This window comes from Neofelis nebulosa, chromosome 7, assembly GCF_028018385.1.
Source record: "Neofelis nebulosa isolate mNeoNeb1 chromosome 7, mNeoNeb1.pri, whole genome shotgun sequence".
NCBI classification, from domain to species: domain Eukaryota; kingdom Metazoa; phylum Chordata; class Mammalia; order Carnivora; family Felidae; genus Neofelis; species Neofelis nebulosa.
In genome coordinates, this window is record NC_080788.1 from 68530742 (window position 1) to 68543207 (window position 12466).

At 37.0% G+C, this 12466-nt stretch overlaps 1 protein-coding gene across 1 annotated transcript in view; it reads left to right on the forward strand.

Moving 5' to 3' along the window:
- AQR (aquarius intron-binding spliceosomal factor) overlaps window positions 1–12466 on the forward strand; it is a 98959-nt gene that overhangs the window by 55002 nt on the left and 31491 nt on the right. Inside the window, exons 19-23 of the mRNA XM_058738275.1 lie at window positions 2893–3060; window positions 4341–4510; window positions 8150–8391; window positions 9855–10001; window positions 10822–10891. Of these exons, the coding sequence (XP_058594258.1) occupies window positions 2893–3060; window positions 4341–4510; window positions 8150–8391; window positions 9855–10001; window positions 10822–10891 (797 nt within the window). The remainder of the gene's footprint in view (window positions 1–2892; window positions 3061–4340; window positions 4511–8149; window positions 8392–9854; window positions 10002–10821; window positions 10892–12466) is intronic.

The window sequence follows — 12466 nt, forward strand, 5'->3', positions numbered from 1 at the left end:
GCAGCCAGAGTGAAGAGAATAGGGATGTATATGGTTGGTGGAAAATAAAGACACAATATCAAAATTAGACAAACTCAAAAGCAGTTCTAAGGGGATCTGGGAAAACAACTCAGAGAGAAATAATGGTTTATTTGCACCAAAGGGAGGAAGTCAGATAAAGAATTAGTGGTATTAAATGTATTCAAGGATCGATAATAGATGCAGAGAAACTGAATGACTTATTTCCCCTGCTCTTTCCTAGGCAAGATTTTAGGAATAGGAGTTCCGTGTCACTGTGAATTTTATGTAGAAGCAAATATGTTCGTAGTTAGTAAGACAAATAAAGAGTTAAAACATTAATAACACCTGTACCATAAATGGCACGTGAACTAATTTTTAAGTGGCACTTTTATGTTTTTCCCCCAGCTGTCTATGAGAGCTCTTGCTTGCTGTCCTGTTGTGAGAAACAGTAGCTGGCAGATTTCATCTCCATCCACCTTCTTGGCATGCCAGAAGGAAAAGGATAGTCCCTTAATGGATCAGTTTTCAGAAATTACTACTCCCAACATAGCTGTTTATAACCTTAGGGACTATATGATATGTTTATCCAGCAATTCTGAAGGAATTCAGCAGCAAAGCTGGCCAGATGCTTAACAGATGGCCACTGTAGTGGGTATAGTTGTAACAGATTGTTTTTGTGACTCCTGTATCCTTCAAAAGAGTTCCAATCTAATCTAGTGCATCACACATCTAGAATAATGTACACCTTTATTGTTGCTGAACCTTAAGAAAGGCATTAAGTTGCTGGAGAAGGTTTTATACTTAATACCTTTGACGCTTAAGGAGGTATTAAAATAAACACTGTTTTACACAGTTACCTAAACTACTTTCCTTTATTACTTTGGAGGCTTCTATCAGAAGGACGTTAAATAGTCTTTTTTTTTTTTTTTTCTCTTTCATTCTTTCATCAGGCCTCTGATGGAATGAGAAATCTAATGGGTCAATTTTGATGAACAAGATAGGGAACAGTAGGGTACTATAGAACAGTATATTCATTTTCCTATTATGCGGCATGGTGGGGAGAAAAGTGTTTCCTGGGAGGCCAGAGCCAAAATTCAGGCCCTGTGTTGATCACAGATGGATTAACTAAATAGAAAATGGAGGCAAAAAATCAGAGGGGAGTTCTATAAGTACTAATGAATATTGTCCTGTAGGAACAGGATAGTTTTGAAGAGTTTAAGTTGAATATATAAAGCATTCTTCTTGTTCCTTCAAAAAGGTATGAAGCTCAGGCCCTTAAATACCCCATTTAAAATTAAGGAAACTGAATTATGAAACAGGAATGCTGGATTCTGCTCTAGAGGGCACAGCCAGGACAGAGTAGGTACATACAGATGGTTGAAGGAGAAAGATAGTTGAGCTGTTATCTAAGTTGTTTTTTGTTTGTTTGTTTTTTATGTAGATATGAGATGTCCCACAGTAAAATGATCTGCTTTAGCAGGGAATAGGCGGTCATCCATCAGTGGTGCCAAAAAGTGACATTGGTGGGGACCTAATTACTTCTTTTTGTTTTTTAATTTTTTTTTTTTTTAATGTTTGTTTATTTTTGAGAGACACAGAGACAGAATGCGAGTGGGTTAGGGGCAGAGAGAGAGGGAGACACAGAATCCGAAGCAGGCTCCCAGGCTCCAAGCTGTCAGCACAGAGCCCGACGCCGGGCTCAAACTCAAGAGCCGTGAGATCATGACCTGAGCCGAAGTCAGACGCTCAACCGACTGAGCCACCCAGGTGCCCTGGACCTAATTACTTCTCAGGGCCACTTTGACTCTAAGACTTAGAAGTTGTAATGAGTTGTGCAGATCAGAAATCCTAAAGGCAGTACAACTCAGATAGTAGAATAGTTCCCCTTCTCATCACTTCTCCTGCTTCTTTACATAGAATTTGTTGGGAAATAAGCAATGAAGTTATTATCAGAATCAGAATTGTTTCTAGCACACGTAAACCCCACTCCATATTAAAACAAACCAGAATGGTCCCAGTACTGTTAACCACGCACTGACTGAAATTGCTGATTTGATTTAGTTGTAGATCATATTACCAAGATTATAAGCAAGCAGACCATTTAAGTTTGCATTTACGTCCTACATTGGCTAACAGAACGAATCAGGAAAGAAATGAAGATTAAGTGGTGTGACATTACATGATATGAGATCTAATTTTGCGTCCCTTGTGTTCCCATGTGTCTCCTTTTAATAGAGCGGGGGATCCAGTTGAGTCTAGTATTTGATGTAATTATTAAGAAGCTATGGACTTTGGCACAAGTTTCCTATTTCTTGACATTTATCTTTAAAAATGTTAAGTATTTGCCAAATGAAACTATATATTCAACATGTTCTCAGGATGGCATCTATAAACAATGCTTTTATGCCTTGTTAAATTATTCTTGAATTGACCTCTTTCGGGGAGTGCAGTTGAACTGTTGTTGGAATGGCAGTGATGGATAGTTTAAACCGATGTTAGAAACCTGCTGAATATGACATAGATGGACTATATGCCAGCCATATTTTTGGTTACTTATTAAGAATGTTAAAAATAAGAATGATGACGAGCATCCAATTTTGGAGCTATAACATGACTTGGAGGGCTTATTCGGTAATGTATTCATGGCATAAAAGTTTCTAATTTTAATATAAAAGAAATTTTCATTTAATTATTGCTGTCAGACATTGAGTATTAAAGATGATAGGAAAAAACCCGTAATTATATTATAATGCAAATATAATCATCGATCGCATCTGGTATTTTAAATGTTTCTTATATCTCTGTTCCAAAGATAAGAGGATGAGAATTTGCCAACAAAAGACTGAAAACAAGAACATTCTAGTAAGTGAAAGCATCTTTATGTTTTACCAGGTCTTCGTAAGCATGATGTCTGTTTTTTAATTACCGTGCGTCCCACAAAACCGTATGGTACCAAGTTTGACCGGAGGAGACCTTTTATTGAGCAGATTGGCCTGGTTTATGTCAGAGGCTGTGAAATCCAGGGCATGCTAGATGATAAAGGGCGTGTCATTGAAGACGGTATGGTGATCTATATTTTTGAAAGAGAGTGTGTACATAATGATAAAATTCTTCACCTTTTTTCCTTTTTGCATCTTAAGTAATATTTTTTAGTTGTTTTACATAATAAGTCATCACAAAAGGATTATGTATAAAATATGTGTAAGTTACCTACTACCCAGTTTTAGAAATAATAATATGGTTTCTAAACTTTTTATTAGATATTGGAAAGGACAGGATCTTTTGAAGTTACCTTTATTTAAAATTTTTGTAATACTTTGCAGTATTGCTTTTTAAAACCTCTAAACACCTCTTATGACATATTTGCCTAGTGTTTTAAGTTTTATTGTTTTGATTCATTGTAGCAGTGGCTCTCAGTTGGGATTAATACTACCCTGTATTTTGAAATGTATGGTGCTATTTATATTGTCATATGACCGGGGTAGGGTTGGGGAGGGTGAGCTATTGGCATTCGACAGATGGGGGCTCGGGATGCTAAACATCTAAACAGAACTGCCTTGTCTAAGGAATTGTCATACCTAAGATGCAGACATTACCCATTTAGAAATACCATCTTACAGGGTTAGTCAGCTCTTTGATTTCTTAGATTGATTTTTCTTTGAAATTCTCTCATTGATTATCATTGATTTTTCTTTGAAATTCTTTCTTACGTTGTCTTGACTTGGTACAGCTGTTAGATTATATATGCATCTGTGTCCAGTGCTTACTTTCCAATTTGTTTACTAAACTTCTCTCAGAACTAGAATTAACCTCTACCACCTGTGATTTTAAGATTGCACCATTGCTCAAAAGTGCTGATAATTAAACTAATCTTATTACTACAATAAAAGAAAATGGGAAAGGTGGAATAAACATAAGGCCACATATCGGGACCAGAGTTAGAGGTCTAAGACAAAAAGAAAGGAAATTTCCTTTCACACTGGTGATGTTAGGAATGGTATGTGGATGACAAAAGTGATCAGCCAAGTAAGGCGGTGGTAGGAGCTATGAGTGACTGACAAAGTTGTTTGACTTCTAGGGCTCTTATTTTGTTTGAGGACATAGATAACTGCAGTCCGTGGCATTGCATCATAAACATTATGTGACTATTCTGGGAAAAGAAATAGCAAGAATTTAAGGAAAGGAGGAAATATTTTCAGCTTCGTAGCATCTACTCAGGGGAATGACTGGAGTTAACTCTGGACAGTTTACTCATCATTTCTAGAAAAGGAATACTGCTGACTTACTTTGATACTTGAAAAGTGTGTATTTCATTTACCAAATCTTTTCAAAATGTCTAGGACCTGAGCCAAGACCCAATCTTAGAGGAGAGTCAAGGACATTTAGAGTGTTTTTGGATCCAAACCAGTATCAACAAGATATGACCAATACTATACAAAATGGAGCAGAAGATGTGTATGAAACTTTCAATATCATAATGAGGAGAAAGCCAAAGGAAAATAACTTTAAGGTAGTTTTTAAGCTGTGTGTAACTAAAAGTAGTACTATGTTTAATTTGAATAACTTCTAAAACGTAAATACATAGATATGAGGTAAAAATGATTCGTTAAGAAAATGATCAACTGCTTTTGATTCTAAACAATTCTTTTAAATTTTTCCCTATAGACTAAATATAAAAACTTAAGAAAATTTATTTACTAAATCTATGTTGTCTTTTGATGAGTGTAGAAACTTAAAATATAAATTAAGCCAGGTCAGACTCCTTCCTTGCTGTTGGTATATTAGATACTCAGTATGGCCAGTATGAGGTAAAGAAACTGCTTGTTTATGTATTTACTGGGAGTTCTTTTTTAAATCAAAAGTAAGCGTACTTCCAAATCACTTTACAAATACAGATGTGATACCTCAGGGCTCTGAATTGCTGTGATAAAACATGTTCATTGTTTACTCATTAGCAGGAAAAGAAAGGTTTAGTGGCTGGAGAATTTTACTTTCATAACTTAATGGAGACAAGGAGTTTTGATAAAAGAAGATTCTTTATTATTGCAAAGTGTATTACAAAACGTAAACGTTGAGCGATTTTTAGCATTTGGTAATGCTAGCTTCGGCACAAGTGCCTTTCTTCATTCTCTCCCCCAAAACAGTGCTTCTACGTTATCGCTTTATCATCTTTTTTTTTTTCCTTTTCTTATGATTATAAAAAGAAGACCTCACATATGAAGGAATCTATTCTCCATTTAGCCCTGTTGTTGAAGACGAAACAGTGGAAGTACTCTTGATTCCTTTTTGTCTCCCACTGCACATCCAGTCCATCAGTCAGTTTGATTAGCTCACCACCTCCACTGATGCCACGTTGAAGATACCTTCATCGCTCACATCCCTGCTTCCATTCTTGACCGCCCCTCCCCTTACGCTATTCTCCACATAGCGACCGAATGCAAATTATGCCCTGGTACCCCTGTTCAGCTCTTTTTAATGGTTTGCCATCACAGTAGAAAGTTACCACCATAATCCAAGAGGCCCCTTCATTATCTGTCCTCTGGCCACCTCTCCCAACATCATTTTCTAACACCTATCTCTGATTCAGTCCATGCCAGCCTCACTGACCTTTTTGCTATTATTCAATAACCCATACCTTTTTTACATGGTGTTCCCTCTACCAACACAGTCTTCCTCCCAGGGATTTACGTGCTTCGCTCCCTCACTTTGTGTGGGCAGCTCTGCTTAGATGTTACCTCCTGAGGGAGCTTTTTCGGGAAACCCCCACCGAAAGTGGCATCCCCCCTTCTCATCAGTCTTAATCCAATTATCTGTATCTTTCCTCATAGCTTTTATTATACCTGCTGGTTATATATTTGTTATTTATCTGACTTCACCATTAGAATGCAGGTCTATGAGGGCAGGGTCTCTGTTTCTCAGTAATGACCGGATTTCAGTCACTGTACTAAAAATGAAAAAAAAAAGGGGCGCCTGGGTGGCGCAGTCGGTTAAGCGCCCAACTTCAGCCAGGTCATGATCTCGCGGTCTGTGAGTTCGAGCCCCGCGTCAGGCTCTGGGCCGATGGCTCGGAGCCTGGAGCCTGTTTCCGATTCTGTGTCTCCCTCTCTCTCTGCCCCTCCCCCGTTCATGCTCTGTCTCTCTCTGTCCCAAAAATAAATAAAAAACGATAATAAAAAAAAAAAAATTAAAAAAAAAAAAAAGAAAAGAAAAAAAGTTCCTTGTGTTCATTCATTTGACCGGTTTATTTAATGCCCACTGTGTGTCTGGCATTGTCCTGAGTTATATGGAGTCAGTAAAGATGAGTAAGACACAGCTTATACTTTTAGAGAGTTTAGACTACCAATAAGGGAAGTTAAAAATACAGATAACTAAGTTGAAGTGTTTAAAGGTACCAAAAGTCATAAGAAGGATGCAGGTAAAAGTGCCATGGAAGTAGTGCCTGCCTGGCTCAGTTGAAAGAGCACGTGACTCTTGATCTCAGGGTCGTGAGTTTGAGCCCCACATTGAGTGTAGAGATTACTAAAAAAATAAAAATAAACTTCAACAACAACCAGAAAGTATCATGGAAGATCAAAAGGCATTCAGGTTCCTATCCAAGAAATGGGCAGTGATTAACTCAACCTGTGTTTGGGAAAGGACGAATGCTCTTTTGCTGTGTTTGGTGTTTTGTTACATACCTGGGCAGCATCCCTTATTTCCTTCTCTCTTTTCCAGTCCATACAGCCTGTTCTGACCTGGATATTTTATTTCTTGCCTGAATAGTTGCACTACATAGCTTACTCTGCCCTACCTTTGTTCTCCTCGTCAGTCACCTGTTTTTCATGTGTTTCCGCTGACCATTTCACTCTGCTTCTCAAAACATTTCTGTGACTTTCCATTAATGATGAAATAAACCAAAGCTCCTTCACAGATCCTTTACTTTGAGCTAAATTGAAATGCCACCTTCCTCCATGAAACCTTGCCTAAGGTCAAAAGTCTCCCCTCCATGCATCTCTCACCTACTCGGAACTGTGTTCCCATTGTATTTTGGAATATTCTTTACCATTTGCCATATTCTGCTGTGTAGTGTCATTGCTAAGAACATATTTTATCTCCCTACTAAAATTTTAATTTTCTGAGAGAGTAGAGCTCTCATTTTATCCATCATTATGTGAACGTACTCATTCATCTGTCCATCCAGTGTCTTTACCCATCTCATGGTCAAATTTCCTAGATCCCTGCTCTCATGGAAGTGATATTTCTAGTGGGGATTAGACAGATGACAAACAGATAACTACATACGTGAAAAGAGAATTTCAGGTAGTGATTAGTACAAGAAAATAAAACAAGGTGATGTGATGAGAGTGTGATTAACGTATGCCATCCTGTTACTTTGTTATCCTGTTGGAGTATTTAGCATTTATGATATAAAAATGGTTGGTTTGGTTATTTTATTCCTTGAAATTAATAGCCTAGCCTTCTGACTTTCATATGTGAGATAGATCGCTGTGTCAAAGTAATTATTGGAAAGTCTAAGAGTTTGCCTTGACCATGTATATGTTAACTACCATAATGACTTTTTATTGTAGAATGTTTCTTCCATTTTGAAATTTTGACATTTCATTTTTACCATTTGTCTGCTTTCCTTTTTATTTCTTATTTCTTCTAACAGTGTTAATTTTAATATATTTAAATTATGGTATGTTTCACAATTGAGGCATATGTTGATATGCTTCTGGTTGTGTGTTGTCTTAGCACTGAGGAACTATAGAATATAAAGAGGAGAAAGCTCCAGGAGTTTCCAAGAGGAAGCGTCCGCTTTAAGGGTTTGTTCTATAATGTTTTCTTGCTGTTGTATAGTCTTGATCAGATTTTCATTATGTCCAGCAGGAGTCAAGTGGTAAACTCATTTATGACATTCTGTCTAAATGAACTCCTAACGGATAAACTGTTCTTGCTAAGTTTGGTCTTTTGTTTAACTCAGTGTATGGTATCAGCTGAAAATATAGCTGTTGATTCAGTCTAGCCAAGCACCTGTCAGCAGAAAATAGCTTCTTGCCTTGAAACACTCGGGAATTCTGGATTAGTGCAGCCGGCTCTGCATTCCACTGGAGTGCAAATGTTTGGGATGTCTTCTTGACACAACTCTTTTCTCTCCTTTCACTGACAGGCTGTGCTGGAGACCATTCGGAACCTGATGAATACTGATTGCGTGGTACCTGACTGGCTGCATGACATCATTTTAGGTTATGGGGATCCAAGTAGTGCACATTATTCAAAAATGCCCAATCAGATTGCCACTCTTGATTTCAATGATACGTTTCTTTCCATTGACCATTTAAAAAGCAGCTTTCCCGGTCATAATGTCAAAGTAACTGTGGATGACCCAGCTCTGCAGATCCCGCCTTTCAGGTAATGTCAGCACTGGATATATTCCTTTCAGGCTTTCGGTAGCCACCCTCAGGCCATCAGACTGCAGCTAACGTTTTGACTGTCTTGATTTTGTTTGGGCACTCTACCTTCACCATGTAGTGACAGGGATACATTTATTTTATTTGACTTGTTTCTCATTCTTAGTACAGCAACTATTTTAAGCCCATAATAAAAGTAGCCTCACATCTAGTAAGGGATCAGTAAATGCTTGTTGTCTGAAGAGTATTGTATAAACATATTCATAGCATTTGACTGAAGAAACATGGGGCACCTGGGTGGCTCAGTCAGTTGGGCGTGTGGCTCTTGATTTCAGCTTAGGTCATGATCTCACAGTTCGTGAGATGGAGCCCCGCGTCAGGATCTGTGCTGACAGTGCGGAGCCTGCTTTGGATTCTCTCTCTGATTCTCCCCTACTCACGCCAGTATGTTCCCTCTTTTTCTCTCCCACTCTCTCTCAAAATAAATAAACATTAAAAAAAATATGTCTTTGCAAATTATGCATAATCTGGTATGTTTCCTAATTAATGGACATACCCATGGGATATTGAACTTTCTTTTGTTTTTTCAGGGAAAAATTGTTTTTCTTTTAAGCTTTCTTACTCCACAAAATTTAAATATTCTCAATATAGTTGTATGTAATGTTAAAGGAGCTTTGGTTTTAAATTGTGACTAGAAATGGAAGAAAGAACCTGATGCAACTCCTCACTCTTCCCTGAATTCTCTTGTGTGGAAAAGGTACACACAGAGAATTAGTTTTTTTAGTTTAATTTTAAGGTATTTGTTGATTTCCCCAGGTGCCTAGGGAGAGTCACCTCCTGAGGTATCCCTGACCCCAAGCTAAGAACTCTGCCCCGCATGCCCCTCTCCACCCCCAGTCTTTCATGGAAAGCTAAAGCTTTTACTTCGAGATTGAAAGTATTAACCCTTACTGGTATATCTGCCTTAAAGGCTTGATATTCCACAGTGTTATAAGAGGGCTCCAACTTGTCTGTCTAGTTTTCTCTATTGTATCCATTCTGACAAAACTGGCCACTTGTACTTGAACCTGTATATAGTCTTACTTCTTCCTAGACTAGCTTCTCTCCCATGTTTATATGTCTAAGTTCTTTGAAACTCATCTTTGATGCCATCCCTCCCATGAAGCCTTTTCTGATTTAAGGAGGGACAATGTGTAAAGCACTTACAGTGCATGGACATAAGTATGTAAATCCTGCTTCTTTGATTCTCCCTTGTTCAGCTGACTTCTTCTTATCTGAACTCCATGAACACACATTTTAGTGCTTGTATGTCTGCTCTTTTCAGAATGTGTGTACGGATAGTGAGTTCCGTTAAGCCATAAGTGTTTCTTTCTGATCTGATTATCCTCTATACAATGTCATGCACAAGGTAGGTGCTTGGTAAATTGTTAATTGTAAAAATGAACAAACATTTTGGTCTTGTAGGATAACCTTTCCAGTAAGGAGTGGAAAAGGAAAGAAAAGGAAAGATACAGATGGTGAAGATGAAGACTCCGAAGAGGCAAAAAACTTAATTGTTGAACCTCATGTCATTCCCAATAGGGGCCCTTATCCTTATAACCAACCCAAACGGTAATTTTACTATCTATGTTAATTGTAATAATGAATAATAGTTTGCTATTTTGTATTAATAATGTTTAAAAATTTACTTATCCTTTAAAAATCCCAGGAAACTTAGGTTTCTGTACCCTCTTTCCTTGTATTCTGTCAGCTAGATAGCTCAGACATTTTTGGCCGTTCTGTAGTCATATTTCCAAAAGAAACATTTTCAGGTCCTATGAACAATAAATGTTAGAGGGCTACCTTAATTTGAGCACAGTGTTCTTACTTCATGGCCATGTGCTATATGTAGCAGCTACCCTCATGCATGTTTGCCAGGACTATTAAACTGGCATTATATTTGGTATTACATTGGGAATTGGAACTTTGACATTCCAAGTGAGATATTGGTTGGGCTAAGTGTATTGAAAAATAACTGTAGTCTTTTCTTTCTGTAAGATTCACTCAGTTTCAATTGGTCTGTAGAGGGGTAGGGGTGAAGGAAATCATTTAGAAGAGACTGGTTCAGTCATGTAAGATGTAAAAGTACGAGATTTGCTATCCAACATTGTGCTTGTAGTTAACGATACTGTAGTATGCAGTTAAAATTTGTTAAGAGAATAGATCTGTTATTTTTTTTTCTTTACCGCATACATGCACACCCACCTACCCACCCTACCCCCCTCCAACACACACACTCACTCACTTGAAGGGCTGGGGTGAGGAAAAGAAGAGATTGGGAGAACAGGGGCATATATAGAGCAGACGTTTGGACTTCTGGTTATTGTCTAATTTTTACTAAATGTTGTTCATCTGTATTTTTAACCAACTTTTTATTTACTCTTATTTGTAGTAATACAATTCAGTTCACTCACACACAGATAGAGGCCATCCGTGCTGGAATGCAGCCTGGGCTAACTATGGTAAGAAAGGCATTGTTCCACATGTTTTTACGTGGATTTGGATAAGATAAGCATCAAATGTGTAGAGTGTATTTGAAGCACAAAAACACAACTGAATTTAAGTGTTCATAAGTAATTGTGGCATTGTTTGCATATGGACATTTTGCCTTCTACTTATTTCAGTGTTCATAAATAAAGTTTTATTGGAATATAGCTATGCCTGTTTGGTTACGTATTGCCTCTGTCCAGCTTTGTGCTGTAACGGCAGAGTTTAAATACTTGCAGCAGAGATTGTATGGCCGGCAAAGCCTGAAATGTTTACTGCTGGCCCTTTACAGAAGAAGCCTACTGACAACTGATTTAAAACTATCTTTAATTTCCAAGTATTTAGAGATTTTCCTGTTATGTTCCACTTACTAATTTCTGTTCTGAGTCCTTTATGTTCAGAGAAAATATGTTGTGTGATTTCAATTTTTTGTTTTTTTAATTTGCTCAAGTTTGTTTTGTGGCCCAGGATATGATCTGTCTTGGTGAATATTTCATGTGCACTTGAAATGAGTGTTTATTCTATTGTTTTGGGGGGCAGTGTCCTACATATGTCAGATTCATTTGATTCAGTATTTCTCTGTACTTACTGATATTCCACCTACTATTTCTGTTGATTACTGAAAGAGGATTATTGAAGTCTCCAACTACAATTACATATTTATCCATTTCTCCTTTCAATTCATTCAGTTTTTGCTTCATGTTTTTTAAAGCTTTATGGATAGGTACATATACGTTATCATATCTTCTTGGTGAATTGATGCATTTCTTATTATGTAATGTTTTTCTTAATCACTGGTAATTTTTTTTGTCCTGAAATATACTTTGATATTAATATAGCAACTTCAGTTTTTTGATTAGTGTTCACATGATACACCTTTTCTCATATTTTGTTTCTAACCTACATATTATATTTGAAGTGAGTTTCTTGTAAACAGCATGTAGTTGGGCTATGTTATTTTCTTCATTCTGATAGTCTCTGTGTTTTAATCAGTGTGTTTAGACCATTTACATTAAATGTAGTTGATATGTTTGGATTTAGACCTACCACTTTATTATTTATTTTATTTCCTTTGTTTTGTGTTCCTGTTCCTCTTTTTTTTTTTTTTAAACTTTCTTTTGGGTTAGATAGTTTTAGTGTTTCATTTTAATTTATCTATTGTGTTCTTTTGTATCTCTTACACAGATTTTTCTTAGTGGCTGCTCTAGAGAATTACAATATAAATATTTAGTTTTTCACAGTCTACTTAGAATCAGTATTTTGTCTCTTAAGTTGAATAGAGGATCTTTACCTCCATGTAGGTCCCTTTCCCTTTTCCCTTTTATGTCAGAGTTGTTATGTGTATTACACATACATACATTGAAAATACCGTCAGGCAATGTTAGAAAAGCAAACATATTTTAAAAACTCTAGAGAAAAATGAATAGGCTGTTACAAATTTGCTGTTTATCCTTCATCCCTGATATTTTTAAGTTTTCTCTGATGTCACTTCCTTTCGGTCTGAAAAACTCTTACCATTTTTAAGAGCAGGTCTGCTAGCAATGAATTAT